This window comes from Rhinoraja longicauda, chromosome 30 (assembly GCF_053455715.1).
Source record: "Rhinoraja longicauda isolate Sanriku21f chromosome 30, sRhiLon1.1, whole genome shotgun sequence".
Lineage (NCBI taxonomy): Eukaryota > Metazoa > Chordata > Chondrichthyes > Rajiformes > Arhynchobatidae > Rhinoraja > Rhinoraja longicauda.
In genome coordinates this window covers 23017554-23043944 of record NC_135982.1, presented here as the reverse complement: position 1 = coordinate 23043944, position 26391 = coordinate 23017554, and the positions used below count along the sequence as shown (strand labels likewise).

General features: G+C 52.1%; 1 protein-coding gene across 1 annotated transcript in view; it reads left to right on the top strand.

Moving 5' to 3' along the window:
- Positions 1-25133, top strand: part of ccdc187 (coiled-coil domain containing 187) — a 40796-nt gene extending 15663 nt beyond the window's left edge. The window contains exons 3-12 of the mRNA XM_078425135.1: positions 4768-4830; positions 5527-5656; positions 6507-6597; positions 15142-15247; positions 16269-16429; positions 20355-20417; positions 21623-21736; positions 22912-23033; positions 24057-24154; positions 24979-25133. Coding sequence (XP_078281261.1) covers positions 4768-4830; positions 5527-5656; positions 6507-6597; positions 15142-15247; positions 16269-16429; positions 20355-20417; positions 21623-21736; positions 22912-23033; positions 24057-24154; positions 24979-25133 — 1103 coding nt within the window. The remainder of the gene's footprint in view (positions 1-4767; positions 4831-5526; positions 5657-6506; positions 6598-15141; positions 15248-16268; positions 16430-20354; positions 20418-21622; positions 21737-22911; positions 23034-24056; positions 24155-24978) is intronic.
- Positions 25134-26391: the final 1258 nt, after the last annotated feature.

The following is a 26391-nucleotide window of genomic DNA, read 5'->3' as shown; positions in this document are numbered from 1 at the left end:
TTAGCAGAGCTTTTAAACATCACCTGCTGGCTCCCACATTTCTGTGCACCGTAAAAGGGCACTCAATGGGTCCTGGGATTGGTCTGTGAACTGTGCAGTCCTAGACAGCACTGAGCCTATAAACATCGCAATAAACTAAACTAAACTAAATCCACCGACATCAGCCATCCCTCTGTGCTCTCGGTCCTGATCATAAGATCATGTGACAGGAGTAGAATTGGGCCATTCAGCCCATCAAGTCCACTCCACCATTCAATCATGGCTAATCTATCTCTCCCTCCTAACCCCATTCTTCTGCCTTCTTCCCATAACCTCTGACATATGTACTAATCAAGAATCTATCTATCTCTGCCTTAAATATATCCACTGAGTTTGCCTCCACAGCCTTCTGTGGCAAAGAATTCCACAGATTCACCACCCTCTGACAAAAGAAATTTCTCCTCATCTCCTTGCTAAAAGAATGTCCTTTAATTCTGAGGCTATGACCTCTAGTCCTGGACTCTTCTACCAGTGGAACCATCACCTCCACATCCACTCTATCCAAAATACAGGGTTTCAACCCAAAACTTCGACCATTTTTTCCGCAGGTGCTGCCGGATCCGAGGCGTTCTTCCAGGTCTTTGGCTCTTTGCTGCAGATCGCAACCCCTGCAGTCCTGTGCACTCTAACGATAACACCACCAGCCCTGGCTACACACCAGTGGGATAACATAGAACTAGTGAACAGGTTATCATTGGTCTGCTAGGACTTGTACGCTGAAGGGCCTGTTTCCACAATGTTTTTCTAAACTAAACTAAACTAAATGGCCCTGTCCTTGAGTTACCGGCAATGCCTGAAGGCTGGATGAGCTGAGCCAGTCCCTTCCTCTGGCCCAAGGCTGGCATCAACTTCATTGGTTAACAGGCAAACGAATCCCAGTCTCAAGACCCACCTCACTGACTACTGCAGCTCATTGACTACCGCAGAATTACTGTGCGATTTATTTCGCAGAGTCATATTTGGAATGAGGGTCTTTCCTGCATTAATTCCGCATTTCACCTTTTTTATCAGTTTCAGTGTTCTTGGTATTTGGGGAACAGTGAACGTTCTCGGTACCAGTTTCAGTTCTTCATGCCCCACCAGTAGCAGCCTTCCACTGCTATGTCGCCAGTTTCCCACTGTGCAGGGGGTCTGTGCGAGTCCACAGGAGGGGTGCTGGCCGTTGGTGGGCTCAGGTTGCTGTGGTCAGTCCCTGGGAAAGGTCATCCTTGGTTCCTCACACCTCGTTACCCATCCAGTGATCCCTGGTGTAAAGTACTATGCGTCTGGCCTTCTGCCAAATGGCTGGAGCACCCTGTAGGGTGAAGGCTATGGTCACCTGCTCCCGGGAACAGTCTCCCATGTGAAGGATGTCCATTCACACCCCATTACAAGATGAATGTAGATGCTCTGCAGAAGGTGCAGAAGAAGTTTACTGCAATGCTGCCAGGATTAGAGGGCATTAGTTATAAGGAGAGGTTGGACAGACTCGGATTGTTTTCTTTGGAACACCCAAAGCTGAGGGGAGACCTGATAGACATATAAAATTATGAGAGACGTGGATAGGGTAAACGAGCAAAGTCTTTTCCCCAGAATGGAAATGTCCAACACTAGAGGCCATAGTTTTGAGATGGGCAAAGTTTAAAGGAGATGTGCAGGACAAGTTTATTTTTTACACAGAGGGTGGTGAGTGCCCAGAATGCACTGCGAAGGGTTATGGTGGAGGTAGATAAGATAGTGGCATTTAAAAAGGCTTTTAGATAGACACGTAGAGATATGGAGAGATATGAATCACATGATGGCAGAGGAGATTAGTTTAACTTGGTATCATTTTCAGCACAGACATTGTGGGCTGGGGGGCCTGTTCCTGTGCTGTACTGTTCGATGTCAGTGTACATTGATGTCGATGATAGGAGAGTAAGAACATAACTGCAGATGCTGGTACAAATTGAAGGTATTTATTTCACAAAATGCTGGAGTAACTCAGCAGGTCAGGCAGCATCTCAGGAGAGAAGGAATGGGTGACGTTTCGGGATCCGAAACGTCACCCATTCCTTCTCTCCTGAGATGCTGCCTGACCTGCTGAGTTACTCCAGCATTTTGTGAAATAAATACCTCCGATGATCAGAGATGTCAGAGTAACAATACCCTGGACAAGCGGACATGGGGAGGTGAATAATTGTATGTTTCCAGTCTGTTCACCGACTTCAACCCCGGCCACTGCCTTGTCTTTCCCCTGGGCTGGGCTGAGAAACATCTGCTGCTCCATTGAAACAATCACTTCCCCCTCTTTGCCCTCCGAGGGAGGGTTTTGCCGTGATCCCAGGCGTGTGGATTTCAGTCAGTGTCTCAAAACAAGCCACCCGATACCAGCGAGCAGATTGTGTGGAGGATCTGGCTCTGACTGAGACAGGAAGCTGGAGACAGTGTGGGCAGTGAGGTATCTCGCATGCCTTTCACAATACATTTTCTGTTGTTAATGACATGGGTGGGAACATGGGTGTAGTAACAATCATTAGTCCCCAGACATAGAGTCATAGAGACTTACAGCATGGAAACAGGCCCTCTGGCCGAACCTGCCCACACCGGCCAACACGTCCCATCTACACTAGTCCCACCTGCCTGCATTTGGCCCTTATCCCTCTAAACCTGTCCTATCCATGTACCTGTCTAAATGTTTCTTAAACGTTGTAAAAGTACCTGCCTCAACAGCCTCTTCCGGCAGCTCGTTCCATCCACCCACCACCCTTTGTGTGAAAAAGTTACCCCTCAGTCAGCAAGTTTCCAGAGTTATTGAATCTTACAGCTCAGAAGGGGGCCATTCAGTCCAAATGTATTGTACTGCCTCTCTGAAAGGGTTCTCCACATTCTCCCTTCCTTTTGCACCCATTCCACAGAGGTGCAAATTCTCCAAGTGGAGAATTAACCTCTGTCATGGTCAGCTGCCTTCACAAAATCCTATTTTGTTCTTCTAAAATAATTTGCATTTCTTCCTCAGCATTTGTGGCATCTGGAGGCTGCAGGGGACCTCCATCAGGCCTCCCCTCTGCCTCCGATGCTCCAGAGAAAACAATCAAAGCTTGTCCAAGCTCTCCTTGTAGCAGGGAAGTACTTTGCAATGGAAGCCTTGTTGCAGGGAAGCAGGCGTGTCAACATGTGCCGCAAGCTCCCGCAAATAACAGCGCCGCAACTGAACAAGGGGATTGGCGATGCAGGTTGAGGGGTAACTACGATGGACCATCAGGGAGAAATGCCTGTTTCTCACTGGGTAGGGTGCTGAATCGCTACACCCACCCGAGAGGGCAAGGATCATAAGATCATAAGTGATAGGAGCAGAATTAGCCATTTGGCCCATCGAGCCTACTCGGCCATTCAATCATGGCTGATCTATCTCTCCTTCCTAACCCCATTCTCCTGCCTTCTCCCCATAACCTCTGACACCCGTACTAATCAAAAATTTATCTATCTCTGCCTTAAATATGTCCACTGACTTTGCCTCCACAGCCTTCCGTGGCAAAGAACTCCACAGATTGACCACCCTGAGAGACTTGCTTAACATGCCACCTCAACAGCACCCCCTCCCCCTTCCCTCATTCCCAGAATGCAGTGATGGATGTTGCCCAGGAGATCCAGGAGTGGGGTCTGGGAATAGGACCTGATGAATCAGTCGGAGAGCCAGCACTGTCACCCTGAGCTGACGTGCTGTTTATCTTGGCCCATTCCTTTCATGCCACAGACTCTGATTCACTGCTTCAGGAATCTGTCGTGGTTAACTGTTTAACGGCCCCGGGCAGGAGGTGGTGGAGCTTGTGGCCGTGCTTTCAGCAACCTTGGCACCAGCCCCTGGATCCCTCCCAGACCTTCACCTCCCTTGCCTGGGTGAAGGCGCTCCTCACCACTCCCTCTCTGATTGCCTGCCCTGGTAGTGTGTGGCTCTTGAGTTAAACGCTGTTAGCCATCACTCCCATGAAGAGCCTTGGGAATCTCTCCTGTCAATGGATAGGTTGTCCATGATATTGGCAGTTATAAATGGCCACTCACTGGCTAGTCAGTTCTTGTGATAGGGGATTAGAGAGTCTTACAGCATGGAAACAGGCCCACACTGCTCACACTGGCCAACATGTCCCATCTACGCTAGTCCCATCTGCCTGTGTTTGGCCCATATCCCTCTAAATCTGTCCTGTCTAAATGTTTCTTAAATGTTGCAATAGTACCCGCCTCAACTACCTCCTCCGGCAGCTTGTTCCATACACCCACCATCCTTTGTGTGAAAAAGTTACCCTATTAAATCTCCCCTTCCCCTGTCACTTTAAATTTATGTTGTCTGGTTCTCGATTCATGATTTTGCACTCCTCTATAAGATCACTCCTCATACTCCCTCATCCTCCTGCGCTCATACTCCCCCATACTCCCTCATCCTCCTGCGCTGCAAGGAATAGAGTCCTAGCCTGCTCAACCATATAGCTCAGGCCCTCAAGTCCTAGCAACATCCTCGTAAATCTTCTCTGCACCCTTTCCAGCTTGTAAAAAAGAGACTCTTTTACAAACCTATTTTTTAAAGGTGATGTTTATTCTGCATGAAGTCCAGGCAATATGGCAATGCGGAGTGCTGCAATGTTCTGAGAAGCAGGTCTTGAGCAAGTGGTTGGTTGTGCTGGTGTGTCTGACTGGAGCAGACCCCAGCCTGGCGGGTACGTTTACCAGAGACGGAGGGAGTGACCAGAATGTTTCCTCTCTCCTCTGTTGCAGTGTGCCGCGGCTTTGCAGTCTTGGAGGACAGCGCCCTGGCGCACAATCTTCAGGAGCAGGAGAGTAAGTGGGAGCGGGGTCGGGGAATGCTCTTTGGGACCAGAGAGCAGCTTGTCTTCAATGCCTACAATCTGCTTTCCAATCGCTGCTTTCAAAGGGTTTTGTGTTTACACCAGGTTAATCAATAATGACCTCTGAACTGGTCAGTAACCTTCAGCCTCTTGAACACTAAACAACACTAACCTTAGCAACTGTGATCTTTGTGTTATTCGCCTATGGGCCTGTTCAGCTGCAGCCAGTAAGAATGTCATCGTATCTTGGTCGATAAACACTCACGACCCTTAAGTTTGATTAGTAAGAGCGTCAAGGTTTATGGGGAGAAGGCTGGAGAATGGGGTTAAGAGGGAAAGATAGATCAGCAATGATGAATGGCGGAGTAGACTTGATGGGCCGAATGGCCATTTTCAGCTCCCAAGATGTATGAGCTTATGAAATCCAGGAGTGGGGAAAGGCTGCAGTGAAGGTTCCTGGAAGGAGGGTGGCTGGGGACGTGTATCTCTGAAGACAGGTGGGCTCTGTATCACCCTGGGTGAATCTGGGAGAGTGAGGTGTGGGGGAAACGTAAAAGGGTGAACTCGGTGAGGGTGGAGGTTTGGAGGTGGCAGAGTTTGGTGGAAGGTCTGGACCTTCCCCTGGGCGCGCCTGGTTTGTCCGAGGCGGCGGTCAGTGAGAACGGTGTCCCTGTCTTGGTGCCCGCAGTTGAACAACACTACGCCTTGAACATAGAGAAGAGCAAGCTGGTGCGGCGAGACGTGAGTGTGGCCAAGAGGCTGCAGGATGAGGAGGAGATGGAGGCCCAGCACTACAGCCGGGAGGAGCAGCAGCACATGTGAGTGGCTCACGCATGGGCTGGAGGGGGGCGTGGGTGTGGATTGGCTTTGCGGGTGATTCAGGATGGCAGTGGGCCAGGCTTGGGGAAGACCAGGGACTACATGTCGAAAGCTTGCTGAGGTGGTCCATCTAATTATGCCCAATACTTGAAGCGATGGTGAACATTCGACCAGAGCATGCCCTTTGATCAGCCACCTCTGACTGACTCAGTGGGCTTGGTTCCCAACATCGAACAATAGACATAAAGTGCTGGAGTGGCCATTTCACCTGCCAAGGCTTATTGGATCTCCTGGTTGTTAATCATATTAACTCCTCTTCCCAGTCCCATAATGACCTTTCTGTCCTGGGCCTCCACCATTGCCAGAGTGAGACCACACACAAAGTGGAAGAAGAGCACTTCATCTTCCACCTGGGTAGCTTACAACCCAACAGTATGAACATTGAGTGTAGAATGGATCTGAAGATGCTGGTTTATACATAATTTACACACAAAGATAATACCTAATTTACACACAAAATAACTCGGCAGTTTGAAGAAGGGTCCCGTCCTGAAACGTCACCCATCCTTTTTCTCCAGAGATGCTGCCTGTCCCGCTGAGTTACCCCAGCATTTTATGTAAATCTTTGGTATGGACATTGAAGTCTTCAATTTTAGGTAACTAACCTATAAAAACTCCTCCCGTCCACCTTTCTCCCCGCCCAAAGAACGTCAGGACTCAGTGGCAGCAATGTACCTCCCCCCTGCCCCCTCTTCATGTTCTGGAGCAAGAAGAGGGGGGTCTCAGCACACAGGGGAGGGGAGGGGGTTCAGGTCTCTTCCTCGCACTCACCGCGGTTTCTGTCTTCAGTGAGGAGCTCGACTCGCAGTACGCCAGAGGTGTTCAGGAGGAGATTCAGAAGCGGGTTGAGGTGCGTCGGCAACGTGAGGCTCAGGACAAGGTAGGAGCATCTCCGTGCCACCGATGTTCAGTCTGGGCAGGACATCGGGGAGAGAGCACTCGCATATCCACTGATCTCCAACCACCCAACTTCAACCTGTAACTAGTGTGGTGAAGAAGGCATATAGTGTGCTCACATTCACAGGTCGGGCCATTGAGTATAAGAGTCAGGAGGTCATGATTCAGCTTTGATAGGCTTTGGTTAGGTCACATTTGGATTATTGCGTGCAGTTCCAGTCAACCCCTTCAGAGGATGTGAAGGCTTTGGAAAGAGTGCAAAGGAGGTTTCCAAGGGGATTAATTACAGGGAGAGATTGGACATACATGGTGGTGTGTGAATGGAGGATGGACTGTGAATGTCCTGTGCCTGTCAGCGACCGCGTCAATCACCCTGCCTCGCCTTTTCCTCTCAACCGTCTAATTTTCCTGCCTTCATTTCCGCAGCTTGCTTTAAAATCATTCCCTGAAACTTGCCTTGAAGTGTCTCTTCAAATTGTAGATGCTGAGGGAGATCTCTTTCCCCAGGGAGCGACCCTGGTTCTGGCCTCCCTACGAACAGGAATGTCTTCCCCACACAGCCTCTAATGCAGCATTCCCGTTGGGCATGGGTATAAACATGCTCTCTCCTGAGACTGGGAAGAGCCTCTCCCATGCCAGGAAGTCGGCACTTTAATTTGCAGCTCCTCTTGGCAGTGTTGTACTGCAACGAGCATTCCCGACAGCAATCAGGGATGCAGAGCGATGGGGAAGCTCAGCAGCATGGCTGTGGGAGAAGTAAATATTTATCTGCAGTTGGAATCTTATTGGGGGGGGGGGGGTCAGGGTTTATGGTTGTTTCCCCCACCTGCATCTCACCCAACCTGCTGTGTCCCCAACACCATCAGAGGCTTCTCTCGCTGAACAAAATAAGATTATTAAGCGGTTGGATACGTTAGAAGCAGGAAACATGTTCCCAATGTTGGTGGAGTCCAGAACCATGGGCCACAGTTTAAGAATAAGGGGTAGGCCATTTAGAACGGAGATGAGGAAAAACCTTTTCAGTCAGAGAGTTGTGAATCTGTGGAATTCTCTGCCTCAGAAGGCAGTGGAGGCCAATTCTCTGAATGCATTCAAGAGAGAGCTAGATAGAGCTCTTAAGGATAGCGGAGTCAGAGGGTATGGGGAGAAGGCAGGAACGGGGTACTGATTGAGAATGATCAGCCATGATCACATTGAATGGCGGTGCTGGCTCGAAGGGCCGAATGGCCTACTCCTGTACCTATTGTTTATTGTCTAAGGCAGGGCCAAAGATTTGGCAAAATCCCAGCTAAAATCTGGTCATATTTTCTAAGGTCAGAATGTAGATGATAAAATATGGCAAACACCTTAACCTTATCTTTTGTCCAACCCCACACCATCCAACAAGGACAGCAAGGTGACCCATCGGTAGAGTTGCTGCCTTGCAGCACCAGAGACCCAGGTTCGATCCTGACTACAGGGTGCTGTCTGTACGGAGTTTGTATGTTCTCCCCGTGACCTGCGTGGGTATTTTCCGAGAACTCCACTTTCCTCCCACACTCCAAAGACGTACGGTTGTAGGTTAATTGGCTTGGTATAATTGTAAATTGTCCTTAGTGTGTAGGATAATGTTAGTGTGCGGGGATCGTGGGCTGAAGGGCCTGTTTCTGCGCTGTATCTCTAAATTAAACTAAAGTCGACCAGGAAAGAAGTTATCAACATGCTGTTCGCCATACACCATGTCCCATGCACAGTAACTGCTTAAGCAAAACACAAAGTGCTGGAAGAACTCAGTGGGTCGGGCAGCATCTGTGGAGGGAATATGCAAACAATGTTTTGGGTCAGGATCCTTCTTCAGACTGTTAGACCAGGGGGCAGGAAAGCTGGAAAAGAGAGGTGGGGGCAGGACAAGGCCTGTCGAGTGATAGGTGGATACAGGTGAGGTGACACCCACCCTCCTCCCCTGTATCCACCTATCACTTGCCAATTTTTTCCTGGTCCCACCTTTCTTTCCCAGCTTTGTCGCCCCTACTTCATCAGTCTGAGGAAGGGTCCCGCCCCAAAACGTTGCCTGTCCATTCCCTCCACGGCTGCTGCACGACCCGCTGAGTTCCTCCAGCACTCTGTTTTGCTCCAGTTTCCAGCGTCTGCAGTGACTGCTCCACCTACTGGGGGGTTGTGTTTGTGCAGCGGCGTATCCGTGCAGGAGCATATATTGTCCTGTGGAGTTTTGTTGAGCAGCCAGCGGTCCCTCTCTCTGGGCTGCCTTATCACCACACAGCCACACTTGTTCTCACCAGAGGTGCTTTTCATCTAACCCTCTCCAAGCGGCTTCCTCCTGTCTCTGTTCCCGGCCCGAGAACCTGATTAATCCCAGCATCGCTGCCGCAGGCTGCTTCTAATTCTCTTTAAAGTTTAATAAGCTGGCGTGCCTGCCCATGAAGCTGTCCCTGGCTGGCTCCCAACACGCCCTGTCCTGCCATTCACAGCTTGCTGACTCGGCTGTTGCGGGTTCCAGCTCCAGTAACGAGGAACGATCCAAGCTGGGGCCGCGACAAGGGGCTTAAATATCAGGGAGTCTCTCCTGGACATACCTCGGTGGACAGAGTGGAGCGGCCACCTGGAGCATTGGTGTGTGTAAGGGAGGTGGCACTCAGAACATGGTACAGCACAAGAACCAGGGCCGTTTTTACAGCATTATGGGCCCCCGAGCAAAGCAGTGTACTGGGGCCCCTACCGTTACTCTCCCCCACCCCCCTTTCCCTACCAGCCCCCCCCTGTCGTGCCGGCGAAAAGCACTTACCGAAAAGCACTTAGCGATGGACTTAGGGTGCTACATTGTTGCGAAAAGCACTTACAGATCGCTGTGAGAAGCACTTAGGGATGGAAAATGTTGCGAAAAAAGCACTTATTGAACCTACATTTTAAAAGTAGTATTTATTTATTGCAAGTCACTTAACATACACAGATCAGCATGGGGCCCCTATGCTCGTGGGGCCCCGGGCAAGTGCCCATCAGGCCCATGCGTTAAGACAGCCCTGAGAAGAACAGGAACCCTCGGCCCACATTGGCTGTGCTGAACACGATGCCAAGACCAACTCTATCGGCCTGCACCCGGTCCATATCCCTCCATTCCCTGCACTATCATATCTGCTCCACCACCACCCTGCACAGTGCCTTACTGGGTTCGATCCCGACTACGGGTACTGAATGTCCACATGGAGTTTGTACGTTCTCCCTGTGACCGCTTAGGTTTCCTCCGGGTGCTCCAATTTCCTCACACGCTCCAAAAGGATGTGCTGGTTTGTAGGTTAATTGGCTTCGGCAACATTGTAAATTGTTCCTAGTGTGTAGGGTAGTGCTAGTGTACGGGGTGATCGCTGGTTGGCGCAGACTCGGTGGGGCGCAGGGCCCGTTTCTGCGCTGTATCTCTAAACTAAACCACCATTTGCAACGTGGTCCAGGTACTCACCACCCTCTGTGTATAAAAACTTTCCCCGCACATCTCCTTTAAACTTTGCCCCTTTTACCTTAAAGGTATGCCCTCTAGTGTTAGCTGTGAGGAGGATGCTAGGAGGCTGCAACGTGACTTGGATAGGTTAGGTGAGTGGGCAAATGCATGGCAGATGCAGTATATTGTGGATAAATGTGAGGTTATCCACTTTGGTGGCAAGAACAGGAAAGCAGACCATTATCTGAATGGTGGCCGATTAGGAGAAGGGGAGATGCAACGAGACCTGGGTGTCGTGGTACACCAGTCATTGAAAGTAGGCATGCAGGTGCAGCAGGTAGTGAAGAAAGCGAATGGTATGTTGGCATTCATAGCGAGGGGATTTGAGTATAGGAGCAGGGAGGTTCTGCTGCAGTTGTACAGGGCATTGGGGAGACCACACCTGGAGTATTGCGTACAGTTTTGGTCTCCTAATCTGAGGAAAGACATTCTTGCCATAGAGGGAGTACAGAGAAGGTTCACCAGATTGATTCCTGGGATGGCAGGACTTTCATATGAAGAAAGACTGGATAGACTCGGCTTGTACTCGCTGGAATTTAGAAAATTGAGGGGGGATCTTATAGAAACTTACAAAATTCTTAAGGGATTGTACAGGCTAGATGCAGGAAGATTGTTCCCAATGTTGGGGAAGTCCAGAACAAGGGGTCACAATTTAAGGATAAGGGGGAATGGCCTACTCCTGCACCTATTTTCTATGTTTCTAGTGTTTGACGTTACTATTAGTATATAGATCCTAACCTAAAAAGGTTCTGACTCTCTACCCTATCTATGCCTCTAAATCCAACATTCCATTAAACTTCCCAGTCACTTGATGTACGCCTGTCCCTCTGTGCATTCACACCGCGTCCCTCTGCGCTGTTGTATTTTGTGCTGTCACTGCGTTTAAGTAAGAGGAAAGGTTCATTTTTCTCTCTAGGTTGACGGGTGTGTGTCAGGTTACATGGGCGAGTGATTGTTGGGACTCAGCTGTGTGAGGGAGGCAGGAGAGATATACGACTCCTGTCCCCACGGCGGCAGGCCATTAAACCCCAGGCTCCATCAACAGTGAATGTCTCCGTGCCGCTGTGCAATGCGTCATTAAGGAGAATGGGTGCAGGCGGTGAGCAAATTGTCTTGTGCAGGAAAGAACTGCAGATGCTGGTTTAAATCGAAGGTAGACACAGAATGCTGGAGTAACTCAGCGGGACAGGCAGCATCTCTGGAGAGAAGGAATGGGTGATGTTTCTGGTCGAGATTCTTCTTCAAATTGTCTTTCTGCGTTCAGTTCAAGCATGTCTGTCACTCACTGCCAATCCCAGCGTCACATCCAGCGTCTGTATTTCACTCCGGATTTCTGTCTTCATTTTCTACCCATCTCTGGAACATTCTGACCCCCCCACCCCCACCCCTGGGGTTCATCTGTCCCTCCATCGCCCATCAAAGTTGCTGCCTCTTCACTGGAGTTTGGAGTCAAGACTATTTGTAGCATAAGCAGAACAATGACATAACCCCTCCTCATTCCCACTCCCAGTTGCCGGTTTAACCCTCCCCTCTCCCTTCCTGCAGGTCTTTATTTTAGAGATACAGTATGGAAACAGGCTCTCCAGCCCACTGTGTCCGCACCGACCCAGCGATCACCCCGTACCCGAGCACTATTCTACACACGAGGGACAATTTACAATTTGACCAAAGCCAATTAACCTACAAAGCTGTAGGTCTTTGAAGTGTGGGAAGAAACCAGAGCACCCGGTGAAAGCCCACAGGGAGAACATACAAACCTGGTACAGACAGCATCCATAGTAAGAATGGAACCTGGGTCTCTGGCGCTGTGAGGCAGCAACTCTACCGCTGCGCCACTATGCCCGTACTGTGGGTAACTTCATTGCTGCCCTCGACACCATTCAGTCCCCAGTGCTGCAGGTTTGTTCCACATAGTGACTGTTTACAACAGGGCTCAGGTTGTTCCTGGAATGATTTTAATCTTGGACCATAATTGCCAGAGGAAATGGAGAACGAAGTTGGTCTGTACCATTACTAAACAGCCCAATAAAACATCTTGATGTTTAGTGTGATTTAAGATGTGTAATGGCTGGGTAGCACGGCTTTGAGTCCCACTGCTGGTTAGAATCTGTTGGCCTTTTACTCTGGGCTGGTGGAATGTGTTTCCAATTATAGAACAGCTGCAAACTAAAATACAGAAACCATAACTTTCAACGGGAGAACGACCAAATAGTGGCACAGCTGGTAGAGCTGCTGCCTCACAGTGCCAGAGACCCAGGTTCGATCTTGACCTCGAGTGCGGTCTGGTTTCCTCTCACATCCCAAAGACCTGCAGATTTGTCGGTTAATTGGCCTCGGTGAATTGCCCCTAGAGAGTGGATGTGAAAGAGGGATAACATGGAACTAGTGTGAACGGGTGATCGATGGCCGGCGTGGACTTGGGAAAAGGGCCTATTTTTATGCTGTGTCTCTAAACTAGAACTAAAATGGAGTGGGCTGGGAATTAGTAATGAAGCGTCAGTGTAGGGTGAGTGAAGAGCAGGGGTGTGAGGTTGGGCTGGAGGGGCAGTAAACTCTCTCCTTGGTTACTCCTGCACCACAATATCAGCCATCGCCTTGTTGCCATTAACTGAGTTCCCATGTACAAAACCACGCTGATTATCTCTAATCAGTGCCTGTCTATCCAAATGCATATTTCTCTTATCCCCAGAATCCACTCCGGTAACTCGCCTACCATGGATATTAGGCTCACTGCTCTGTAGTTTGCAGGCTTTTCCCTGCAGTCCTTCTTAAATAGAGGCACAACACTAGCCACCCTGCAGTCCTTCTTAAATAGAGGCACAACACTAGCCACCCTCCAGCCTGCCAGCACCTCACCTGTGGCCAATGATGATTCATATATCTTAGCCAGGGTGCCTGTAATTTATCTTCTAGCTTCCCACGGTATTCTCGGATGATTAGGCCCAGCTGACTCATCTACCTTTATTTGCCTTAGGATGTTCAGCACCTCCTTGGCTGTAATGTAGACGGTCCTCAAAACAACTCCAACTTCCCCATGCCTTTCTCCATGGTAAAAACAGAAGAGAAATGCTCATTGAGGATCTGACCCATCTTTTGCGGCTCCACACACAGATTACTCTGGTGCTCCGGTTTCCTCCTACCTCCCGAAGACGTGAGGGTTTGTAGGTTGATTGGCCTCTGTAAAAATATCCCTAGTGTGTAGGGAGTGAATGAGAAAGTGGTAACACAATGGGTGATGGATGGTTGGTGCGGACTTGGTGGGCCAAAGGGCCTGTATCCTTGCTGTATGTTTTACCCAGTCACAGCCAGGCAATTGCCTGCAGTGGTTGATTGGTGCCTTGTGATGTTCTGGACTATTTCATCAGGATTCAAGAGATTGCTCAAGTCACATTCAAGGCCAGAGGTGAGACACACCTGGAGCTTTCCTTTCCTAAAGATGGCCTTGATTTCCCCAAACTCCTGTTGGGAATGTGTTTTTCATATTTTCATACGTATCCAGAGCTTGGAACCATGGAAGCCCTGGCCTGTGCCCCATCAGTGCCAGTTTAATGAGAGGACCAGCTAGTTAATCCTACTCCTCCTCCCACTCCTGTTGCCTTGCAAACTTCTGCTCCTCAAGTATTTATTTAATTTCCTGTTGAACGTTGTTACTGAATCTTAGTTTAAAACACTCTTTATTTTTTTGCAAATCACGCTGATTAATTTGGACATTTTTCGCTTGTGGATTTGAGTTCCTAGGTTTGTTTACTTGTTCGAAAACATAGAAAAATAGGTGCACGAGGAGGCCATTCAGCCCTTCGAGCCAGCACCACCATTCAATATGATCGTGGTTGACCATCTAAAATCAGTACCCCTTTCCTGCCTTTTCCCCATATCCCTTGATTCCTTTAGCCCTAAGAGCTAAATCTCTCTCTCTTTAGAAAACATCCAGTGAATTGGCCTCCATTGCCTTCTGTGGCAGAGAATTCCACAGATTCACAGCTCTCCGAGTGAAGATGTTTTTCCTCTTCTCAATCCTAAATGGCCTACCCCTTATTCTTAAACTGTGACCCTTGGTTCTGGACTCCCACAACATCGGGAACATTTTTCCTGCATCTACCCTGTCCAATGCTTTAATCACTTGATCTACTCCAGCCCCATGTCCACCACTTTCCTTCCACCCTCTCAACAAAATAAGCTGTCTGTTTGACTCAAATCCACATGTTGATAATCCTGCAGTTAACCCTGATAGAAGGATATAAAATGATGAAAGGCTGAGGTAGGGTAGACTGTCAGACTGCCAGAAGACAGAGCTGTAAGGTGAGAGGGGCAAAGTGTAAAGGATATGTGCGGGGGGGGCAAGTGTTCTTTGTGCTGAGAATGGTAGGTGCCTGGAACGTGCTGCCAGGGGGGGGGGGGGGGGGGGTGGTGGAGGCAGATTTGACAGTGGTATCTCAGAGGGTTTTGGATCGGAACATGGATATAGTGGGATATGGATCACGTGCAGGCAGAGGAGACGAGTTTAACTTGGGATCATGTTCGGCACGGACACTGTGGACCGAAGGGCATGTTCCTGTACTGTGCCGTTCTATGTATCAGTCCTCAACCTGCCTCGTAAGCGGAAATAAAAACTGCAGAGATTGGAAATCCAAAATTAAAAAAACATAAACTGCTGAACATTTCCAGCATTTTCTGTTTCTATTCTATTTTCCCTGTCCTGATTAAAGTACTGGAGAAGATGCTGACTCCTCGTGGACCAGACTTCTCCCCTGAAGGTGTTGACTCTCCCTGGGATCCAGGCGCCAGGTTCTGATCTCTGAACCTTGTCTGTTACCTGGATAAGAGGAGCGCTCTCCATCAGCCCTTTCCATCCTGTCCACACCGAGTGGTCAGCTGGCCTGCGACCTGTCTTGTATTCCCTCACGCCTCTCTGGGCCGGACCCCTGTTTCATTTCTTGCTTTCACGTGTGACTGACTGTGTCCCGTGGAAACCGGAATGGGCTTTTATTTGTGCAAAGTGTGGCTGTGGCTAACGTGTCCCGTGTGCTGGTCTTGTAGGAAGTGGCCAGGAGGTTGCAGGAGGAGGAGGAGCTAAGGAACCAGAGAGGACTCACGCCGGAGGCTGAGGTGTACGGGGCCGGAGAGGAGGCACGCCGGCAGAAGGGTAAACTGCGCCGGCACGCTGCATTTGTATAGCGCCTTTCACAATCTCCAGCCAGGGAGCACGCAGCAGCCTGTGATTTGGGTTTTTCTCTGCAACAGTGAGGGAAGTGTTGCAGCCAAAGGATCTCAAAAACCATCTAATAATGTCAAAAACACTGCTGGAGTCACTCGGCGGGTCAGGCAGCATCACTGGAGAACATAAATAGGCAACGTTTTGAGATGGGATCCTTATTACATAGAAACATAGAAAATAGGTGCAGGAGTAGGCCATTCGGCCCTTCGAGCCTGCACCGCCATTCAATATGATCATGGCTGATCATCCAGCTCAGTAACCTGTACCTGCCTTCTCTCCATACCCCCTGATCCCTTTAGCCACGAGGGCCACATCTAACTCCCTCTTAAATATAGCCAATGAACTGGCCTCAACTACCTTCTGTGGCAAAGAATTCCACAGACTCACCACGCTGTGAAGAAATGTTTTCTCATCTCGGTCCTAAAAGACTTCCCCCTTATCCTTAAGCTGTGACCCCTGGTTCTGGATTCAGACTGATTTTATTCGGGGGGAGAAAGGGGAACGAGAGGTGAGGTGGGGAGGGGGGGGGGGGGGGGGGGGTGGGACAAAGCCTGACAAGTGATTGGTGACACCCCCATAACCTCCCACCGGGAAATGTGCGGAGAGAGACCTTGGCTGTGACCCCTCCCCCCCCATCAGTGGAGCAGGCAGGCTCCATGCTGTGTGAGGCAGAGTTGGTTGGGTTGATGCCCCATGACTCGTGGTCCCACCACACTGACACCAGCCATATGTTTGTGCGAAGAGAACAAAGAGGGACCCGGGGGGGGGGGGGGGGGCAAAGAGGGACCATTGGGGACTACAATGAACACTGTACCTTTGTCGGTGCCCTGTATACCTTGCGTATGGAATGCAAAACAGAGCATGTTACCGTGACGTGTCACATGTGATAATAAAGTATCAATCAATTAATCAGATTGTAAATTGCCTTTTTGCTAATTGCCTTAAACAGGGAAGAGGCAGTGGCGTGGGCAGGAGGTGAACTCCCTGGGCAGGAAGGTGGCGGAGCTGAGTATCGGCGATACCTACAGCGCGAATGAGGGACAGCTCGAGAGGGACGAAGCATTGGCGCGTCTCCTCCAGGAGGAGGAGGAAGTGAGGATGGTTCAGCTGGTACGTGGAGCCAGTGGAGCTTAACACTGTTGATTGTCCCATCATTAATCAGTAGGTGCTGGGCTGGGCGTTCCAGAGGTATCTGAACATAGAACAGTACAGCACTGTTCTACGTGAAGAGGAAAAAAATAGTCAAGGCAAATGTGGGTCCCTTGAAGACAGAAGCAGGGGAATTTATTATGGGGAACAAAGAAATGGCAGACGAGTTAAACCGTTACTTTGGATCTGTCTTCACTGAGGAAGATACACACAATCTCCCAAATGTTCTAGGGGCCGGAGAACCTAGGGTGATGGAGGAACTGAAGGAAATCCACATTAGGCAGGAAATGGTTTTGGGTAGACTGATGGGACTGAAGGCTGATGAATCCCCAGGGCCTGATGGTCTGCATCCCAGAGTACTTAAGGAGGTGGCTCTAGAAATAGTGGAAGCATTGGAGATCATTTTTCAATGTTCTATAGATTCAGGATCAGTTCCTGTGGATTGGAGGATAGCAAATGTTATCCCACTTTTTAAGAAAGGAGGGAGAGAGAAAACGGGGAATTATAGACCAGTTAGTCTGACATCAGTGGTGGGGAAGATGCTGGAGTCAATTATAAAAGACGAAATTGCTGAGCATTTGGATAGCAGTAACGGGATCATTCCGAGTCAGCATGGATTTACGAAGGGGAAATCATGCTTGACAAATCTACTGGAATTTTTTGAGGATGTAACTAGGAAAATTGACAAGGGAGAGTCAGTGGATGTGGTGTACCTCGACTTTCAGAAAGCCTTCGACAAGGTCCCACATAGGAGATTAGTGGGCAAAATTAGGGCACATGGTATTGGGGGTAGGGTACTGACATGGATAGAAAATTGGTTGACAGACAGAAAGCAAAGAGTGGGGATAAATGGGTCCCTTTCGGAATGGCAGGCAGTGACCAGTGGGGTACCGCAAGGTTCGGTGCTGGGACCCCAGCTATTTACGATATACATTAATGACTTAGACGAAGGGATTAAAAGTACCATTAGCAAATTTGCAGATGATACTAAGTTGGGGGGTAGTGTGAATTGTGAGGAAGATGCAATAAGGCTGTAGGGTGACTTGGACAGGTTGTGTGAGTGGGCGGATACATGGCAGATGCAGTTTAATGTAGATAAGTGTGAGGTTATTCACTTTGGAAGTAAGAATAGAAAGGCAGATTATTATCTGAATGGTGTCAAGTTAGGAGGAGGGGGAGTTCAACGAGATCTGGGTGTCCTAGTGCATCAGTCAATGAAAGGAAGCATGCAGGTACAGCAGGCAGTGAAGAAAGCCAATGGAATGTTGGCCTTCGTAACAAGAGGAGTTGAGTATAGGCGCAAAGAGGTCCTTCTACAGTTGTACCGGGCCCTGGTGAGACTGCACCTGGAGTATTGTGTGCAGTTTTGGTCTCCAAATTTGAGGAAGGATATTCTTGCTATGGAGGGCGTGCAGCGTAGGTTCACTAGGTTAATTCCCGGAATGGCGGGACTGTCGTATGTTGAAAGGCTGGAGCGATTGGGCTTGTATACACTGGAATTTAGAAGGATGAGGGGGGATCTTATTGAAACATATAAGATAATTAGGGGATTGGACACATTAGAGGCAGATAACATGTTCCCAATGTTAGGGGAGTCCAGAACAAGGGGCCACAGTTTGAGAATAAGGGGTAGGCCATTTAGAACGGAGATGAGGAAGAACTTTTTCAGTCAGAGGGTGGTGAAGGTGTGGAATTCTCTGCCTCAGAAGGCAGTGGAGGCCAGTTCGTTGGATGCTTTCAAGAGAGAGCTGGATAGAGCTCTTGAGGATAGCGGAGTGAGGGGGTATGGGGAGAAGGCAGGAACGGGGTACTGATTGAGTGATCAGCCATGATCGCATTGAATGGCGGTGCTGGCTCGAAGGGCTGAATGGCCTACTCCTGCACCTATTGTCTATTGTCTATTGTCAAACAGGCCCTTCGGCCCACAATGTTTGTGCTGAACATGATACCAAGAATGATATCAAGAAGAAGGATTCCGACCCATAACCTCACCTAATCACCTAATCATTTTCTCCAGAGATGCTGCCTGACCCGCTGAGTTACTCCAGCATTTTGTGTCCATCCAGGATACCCAGACCACCTCTTATCTACCTGCACATGATCCATATCCCTTCATCCACGCGCCTATCAAGAAGTCTCTTAAATGCCATTATCATGTATCATGTGTTCCAGGCACTCACTACCCTCAGTGTAAAGATAGTCGACCCACACATCGCTGCTTGTTGTTATGGTCAGTAGACGTTTATGGAGAGGTCTCTACGCTCACCTCCAGCCCGACTGTCAGGTGGTCTATCACCAACCCCTCCTAGTTAGCGGGTCCAAACCCTGGAAGGCCCGGCCCCAAAGTACAGTGGAAGCACCTTCACTGGAAGGATTGCAGGACTTTGAGATGATGGCTCACCGCCACTCTCAGATGGGTGGACCATGGAGGCTGGCATTGGCCGGGGTGAGGGAGGACTCTGATCCCAAGCAATAAATTAACGACCTGGTGGAACCTCTGCCCTCCAATTCTTGCCTCTGCTGCCTGTGAATTGCTTCACAGCTGGAGCCTGTTCCTGGGTCCCAGAACTCCCATGCCTCTGTCCCCCTCGTTCCCTGACCCTGGGCGGCACACTGGCACAGCGCCAGATGCCCGGGCTTAATTCTGACCTTGGGTGCTGAATGTGGAGTTTGCTTGTTCTCCCTGTGACCACGTGGGTTTCCTCTGGGTGCTCCAGTTTCAATAGACAATAGACAATAGGTGCAGGAGTAGGCCATTCAGCCCTTCGAGCCAGCACCGCCATTCAATGCGATCATGGCTGATCACTCTCAATCAGCACCCCGTTCCTGCCTTCTCCCCATACCCCCTAACTCCGTTATCCTTAAGAGCTCTATCCAGCTCTCTCTTGAAAGCATCCAACGAACTGGCCTCCACTGCCTTCTGAGGCAGAGAATTCCACACCTTCACCACCCTCTGACTGAAAAAGTTCTTCCTCATCTCCGTTCTAAATGGCCTACCCCTTATTCTTAAACTGTGGCCCCTTGTTCTGGACTCCCCCAACATTGGGAACATGTTATCTGCCTCTAATGTGTCCAATCCCCTAATTATCTTATGTTTCAATAAGATCCCCCCTCATCCTTCTAAATTCCAGTGTATACAAGCCCAATCGCTCCAGCCTTTCAACATACGACAGTCCCGCCATTCCGGGAATTAACCTGGTGAACCTACGCTGCACGCCCTCCATAGCAAGAATATCCTTCCTCAAATTTGTAGACCAAAACTGCACACAGTACTCCAGGTGCGGTCTCACCAGGGCCCGGTACAACTGTAGAAGGACCTCTTTGCTCCTATACTCAACTCCTCTTGTTACGAAGGCCAACATTCCATTGGCTTTCTTCACTGCCTGCTGTACCTGCATGCTTCCTTTCATTCCAAAGACGTGGGATTTGTAGGTTAATTGGTCACTGTAAATTGTCCCTAATGTGTAGGGAGTGGTTGAAAAAGTAGGATTAGCTAAAACTGGTGTGAATGGTCAGCGCGGACTCAATGGGCTGACAGGCCTATTTCTATGCTGTATCTCTAATCTAAACCCACCACAACCACTTTGCACCATATTATTTTTTCACTTTTCCTAATTTCTCTATTTAGTTTAGTGATACGCTTTGGGAAGTGATATTCTGAGAGCAAATTATAAGGCTTCAAAGCAAGACCAGTTGGAGTCTGCTCCGTGCTGAGGTGTTACTCTGGGCCATGTGGGGCAGAGTGTGGCTTTGCCTCAGGGAGATGGTCAGGGCTTGGGGCAAGGGGGGCTGGTGTGGTTACATCACCCTGCGTTGTTGACCTTGCCAATAGTTTGTATCTACCTTGCAAACTCAGACTTCAGTTGCAGAAAAATATCTCTTGCAGAAATCGAGGAGCCAAAAGAACCAGGAAGAGGACTTCCGCACGGCCCAGGTGGCCCAGGATGAGGTAGGTGGTCCGGGTGGGGCTTCAAGCACGGGGGTGGGTGGGTGCAGGGCACTGTTTGGCGACAGGGTGAGGGTTGGGTGCAGGGCACTGTTTGGGCACAGAGTGGGAGGGGGGATGGAGGGCACTGTTTGGGCACAGAGTGAGAGGGGGATGGAGGGCACTGTTTGGGTAGAGTGTGGGAGGAAGGAGGGCACTGTTTGGGCACAGAGTGGGAGGGGGATGGAGGGCACTGTTTGGGTACAGCGTGGGAGGATGGAGGGCACTGTTTGGGCACAGAGTGGGAGGGGGATGGAGGGCACTGTTTGGGTACAGCGTGGGAGGATGGAGGGCACTGTTTGGGCACAGAGTGAGAGGGGGATGGAGGGCACTGTTTGGGTACAGCGTGGGAGGATGGAGGGCACTGTTTGGGTACAGCGTGGGAGGGGGGATGGAGGGCACTGTTTGGGTACAGCGTGGGAGGATGGAGGGCACTGTTTGGGCACAGAGTGGGAGGGGGATGGAGGGCACTGTTTGGGTACAGCGTGGGAGGATGGAGGGCACTGTTTGGGCACAGAGTGAGAGGGGGATGGAGGGCACTGTTTGGGTATAGCGTGGGAGGGGGGATGGAGGGCACTGTTTGGGTACAGCGCGGGAGGATGGAGGGCACTGTTTGGGCACAGTGGGAGGGGGGGATGGAGGGCACTGTTTGGGCACAGTGGGAGGGAGGATGGTCAGATGATCTGCACAGGTTTGCTGCATTTGGAGCAGGACTACAACCATGACCAGGCTAGGAAGGCTGGCGACAAGTGACTGAGACCAGGACCTCTCAGACAGCCAACCCTCACTTCACCCCACCGTCCAGCAGTGATTTATTTGTAGGCAAATCCGTAAACCACCATCTGCAATGTATTATTTCTGTTCATGAATTGGGAGATTTGTACATTGTGCATGGGATTGCACTTACTGGTTGATGGTGTTCCAGGGCTCGTATAATGCCTCATGGATAGGACAGGTTTCGGGAGTAAAGGCCGAATGCGGGGAAATGGACTGGTTTAGATGGGGTATCTTGGTCAGTATGGACGAGTGTGGCCGAAGGGCCTGTGTCCATGCTGTGTGACTCTGTGACACCGAATGTGGAGGGTTCCAATTGGCAAGCAGTGTTGGTCTGACATTGACTTTGATGCTAAAACCGCAGCCGTAACTTGGAGCAAATTTGCTTCTGGCAGGAAATCGCCCGGTACATCCAGAGGCAGGAACTGAAAGCCCACAAGCAGTCCAAGGGGCTGGGGAAAGCGTGTTCCGAAGACAGCAACGATCCCTCGGGCAGGTGTGAGATACGGGTAAGCAACGGTGCGACAAACCCAGCTCCTGGGGGGTGGGTGAAATGGGGACAGCCTGTTGGCGCTCTAGGCTGGGCGTGAGACTCTGCCTCAAGAGGCGGGTCGGCTCAGCCCAGCCCGCAGATGGGATGTGTTCTGGCATCTCTGGTCAGCTCTCCATGTGTCAGTGCGTGAAGGAACCGTGAATGGTGACCGTGTCTCTACTCCGACCGGCATCGCTCCCCAGAGGCGCCCCTGTGTACCTGTCCACTACCCCGTGGGTGTAATGGGGTGGGGAGAGAGGGTGGAGAGGGAGAGGGTGGGGGTAAGGGAGAGAGAGGGGGGGATGAGACTGGAAGGGGGGGGGGAGGGGGGTGGGAGAGGGAAGAAGAGATGTGGAGGGGAGAGAGGGAGGGGTGGAGGGAAGGATGGAGGGGGGAGAGAGAGGGGGAGAGGAGAGGGAAGAAGAGATGTGGAGGGGGGAGAGGAGGAGGGGTGGAAGGGGGGAGAGGAGGAGGGGTGGAGAGGAGAGGGAGGAGAGGGAAGAGGTGTGGAGGGGAAGAGGAGGAGGGGTGGAGGGGGGAGAGGAGAAGGGGTGGAAGGGGGAGAGGAGGAGGGGTGGAAGGGGGAGAGGAGGAGGGGTGGAGGGGGGAGAGGAGGAGGGGTGGAGGGGGGAGAGGAGGAGGGGGAGAGGAGAGAGAGGAGGAGGGGTGGCGGGTGGAGGGGAGAGAGGAGGAGGGGTGGCGGGTGGAGGGGAGAGAGGAGGAGGGGTGGCGGGTGGAGGGGAGAGAGGAGGAGGGGTGGCGGGTGGAGGGGAGAGAGGAGGAGGGGTGGTGGTGGAGAGGGAGAGAGGAGGAGGGATGGAGGGGGGGAAGGAGGAGGGTGGAGGGGGGAGAGAGGAGGGGTGGAGGGTGGAGAGGAGAGGGGAGTGGAGGGGTGGAGAGGAGGGTGGAGTGGAGGGGGGAGAGGAGAGAGGAGGAGGGGTGGCGGGTGGAGGGGGAGAGGAGAGAGGAGGAGGGATGGAGGGGGGAAAGGTGGAGGGGAGAGAGGAGAGGAGAGGGGGAGAGGAGAGTGGAGAGGGAGAGGAGGAGGGGTGGAGGGGGAGAGGAGGAGGGGTGGAGGAGGAGAGGAGGAGGGGGCGGCTGGCATCACTCGCGTGGGTGAGTTAGTCCTGACGGTAATGTTTCTGTCTCCAGAGCCGGACGGGCTTGTCGCGGCAAGAGCGGCTGAACTCAGAGGGCCACCCAAGTCCCGGCAGCGAGCGGAGTGCGGAGAAACGGGTCCCACCCACGGAGCCGCGGCAAGAGCCGCTGCCCAGGTGCCGTGCCCAGTGGGGTAGGGGGTGGGGTGGGGTGGAAAGGGGGGAAATGAGCTGGGAAAGGGGGGAGGGGGGAAATGGGGAAGGGAGAGGGGGGAAGATGGCGGGGGGGAGGGGGGGGGGGGGGGGGCGGCTGCCTGAGGGGCAGTCTGACCATTCTCTGCCACAACCTGAAACCACTGACTGCCTCTCCCGTTGCCGATATATTTGCAACAGAGTCACGATGAAGTTTGCAATGACTGGGAAATTATTGTGTGTGAGAGGGGATCTGATCGAAACATATAAGATTATTAAGGGGTTGGACACGTTAGAGGCAGGAAACATGTTCCCAATGTTGGGGGAGTCCAGAACAAGGGGTCACGGTTTAAGAATAAGGGGTAGGCCATTTAGAACGGAGACGAGGAAAAACTTTTTCAGCCAGAGAGTTGTGAATCTGTGGATTTCTCTGCCTCAGAAGGCAGTGGAGGCCAATTCTCTGAATGCATTCAAGAGAGAGCTAGATAGAGCTCTTAAGGATAGTGGAGTCAGGGGGTATGGGGAGAAGGCAGGAACGGGGTACTGATTGAGAATGATCAGCCATGATCACATTGAATGGTGGTGCTGGCTCGAAGGGCCGAATGGCCTCCTCCTGCACCTATTGCCTATTGTCTAGGTTGTGGGGCACGCGTGTGTGAGGTTGTGGGGCACGCGTGTGTGTGTGTGTGTGTGAGGTTGTGGGGCACGCGTGTGTGTGTGTGTGTCAGTGTCCGAGCTCTTTCATCCAGCGCCTCCTTGCCCTGACCCCCACCCCTTCGCCAGTGTAACCCCGGGCGCTGGTCGGCCGAGCGCATCACTGGGCCTCTGCTGAGCGACTGTTAGTGAGTGGGAACTATGAACGAGGAGTGAGTTCAAAGCCCAGCACCGCCCACACAGGCAGTGAGGCCGCCGCCCGGCTCAGTGTGGACACGCGGGGCCGGGACACACATTCGCACCTTCCAGCGTTGCTCTGGGACGTGTCTCACCGCCCGCTCACTCCCGTTGCAGGTCCACGTTCCCCAGGAACATCGCTGAGGAACTCGACCCAACCTTCAAACCCAGAACCGCCCAGAGTTCTCCTGCCTCCCTCCGGCCCCTTCCACCAGGTAACGCCGGTCAATGTGCTGTGACTACGACTCATGCCCGCCCCCCTCTGCCCACCCCCCTCCGCTCGCTCCTCCCTACCCCTCTCGCTGCCCACCCCCTCTCTGCCACCACTCCCCGCCCTTCTCCGCCCACCCCTCTTCACCCTCAGCCCCTCGCCTCCCCTCACCGCCCCTCCTACCCCTATCACTGCCCCCGCCCCTCCTTTCTGCCATCCTTTGCCCCTCCCTCACCCCTCCACCCCATTCACCCCCCTCACCCGCCCCCTCCACCTCCACCGCCCCTCCCCCCAGCACCACGCCGCCCCCCTCTCTACCCCCCCCCGTCCCCCTCTCACCCCATCACCGCCCCCCATCACCGCCCCCCCATCACCGCCCCCCACCCTCACCTCCCATCACCGCCCCCCACCATCACCCCCCATCACCGCCCCCCATCACCGCCCCCCATCACCGCCCCCATCACCGCCCCCCACCCTCACCTCCCATCACCGCCCCCCACCATCACCCCCCATCACCGCCCCCCATCACCGCCCCCCATCACCGACCCCACCCTCACCTCCCATCACCGCCCCCCACCATCACCCCCCATCACCGCCCCCCATCACCGCCCCCCATCACCGCCCCCCATCACCGCCCCCCATCACCGCCCCCATCACCGCCCCCACCCTCACCTCCCATCACCGCCCCCCACCATCACCCCCCATCACCGCCCCCCATCACTGCCCCCATCACCGCCCCCCACCCTCACCTCCCATCACCGCCCCCAACCATCACCCCCCATCACCGCCCTGCCCGTTCAGCCAGCGCTGACCCTGCCATCTCTGCAGCGTTGCCGCCCTCACGGGCCGTGCCGCCGGACAATTTCTACCACTACCCGGACGAGCCTGCGGTGCCCGCCTTTGTCGCGCCCACCCGGCGGCGGGAGGAGCGCTTGTTGCAGCAGAAGTCCAAGGAGAAGAAGGAAGGATGTAAGCAGCAGTGAGAGGCGACCGCGCCCTGAATCACCAGCACCACCGGCTGCCCCACGGCCTCTGCCACACGCGTGTGCACACATGTTCCCCACATACCACACATACACACCACACACATGACCCACACACGCCACACATACACACCACACACCACGCACATGTCCCCCACACACACACCACACGTGCACATGTCCCCCATACATACACTCACACATGTCCCTCACACACCACACATACACATGTCACACACCACACATACACACCACACACATGTCCCCCACACATACACTCACATACACATGTCACATATACACACCACACACATGTCCCCCACACATACACTCACATACACATGTCCCACACACACCACACATACACACCACACACACGTCCCACACACACCACACACATGTCCCCCACACACACCACACACGTCCCACACACACCACACACATGTCCCACACACACACCACAATTCCCACATACACACACTGCACATGTCCCACATATACATACCATACATGTCCCGTACATATACACTCACATACACACGTGTCCCACACACACCACACATGTCCCACAGACGCACAACACACACATGTTCCACACACACCACACACATGCCCTAAACACACATTTACACACACATGCCCCACACGTACATGCTGTACATACCCCACATACAAACGTGCACACATATGCCACACGCACGCACATGCACACGTACCATGCACACATTTCCCCTTCCCCAAACACACACTTTTCTTCAAGTTAGGAAGGAACAGCAGTTGCTGGTTTACACCGAAGATAGACGCGAAAAGGAACGTTTCGGATCGAGACCCTTCTTCAGTCCCGAAACGTTACCCATTCCTTCTCTCCAGAGATGCTACCTGTCCCGCTGAGTTACTCCAGCACACTGTGTCATATTTTTCTTCCTATCAGCCCAGATGTCCACCACACAGTTTGCCTGCAGCTCCCAAAATATTTGCCTTGCTCCACATTTCTGGCGGGCAGAGTTTGTGGCGAGTGGTCTGGCTGAGGGTGGGAGCGGAGAGCACCAGTTCGTCCAGGGGCGAGGCGAAGGCTGGACTCTCCCGTCGCCGTGTTCCTCGCCGCTCCGGCAGTGGGCCAGAGGGTGTTGGACGCCAGTGGCGAGCCCATGATATCACCCATTCCCCACTCTCGCCAGCAGAGGCCGCACCAGGCCCTGGCCGCTCCTCCCCACGTCCCGGGCAGTTTGTCCCATCCACCGGCACACATCCTCACCCA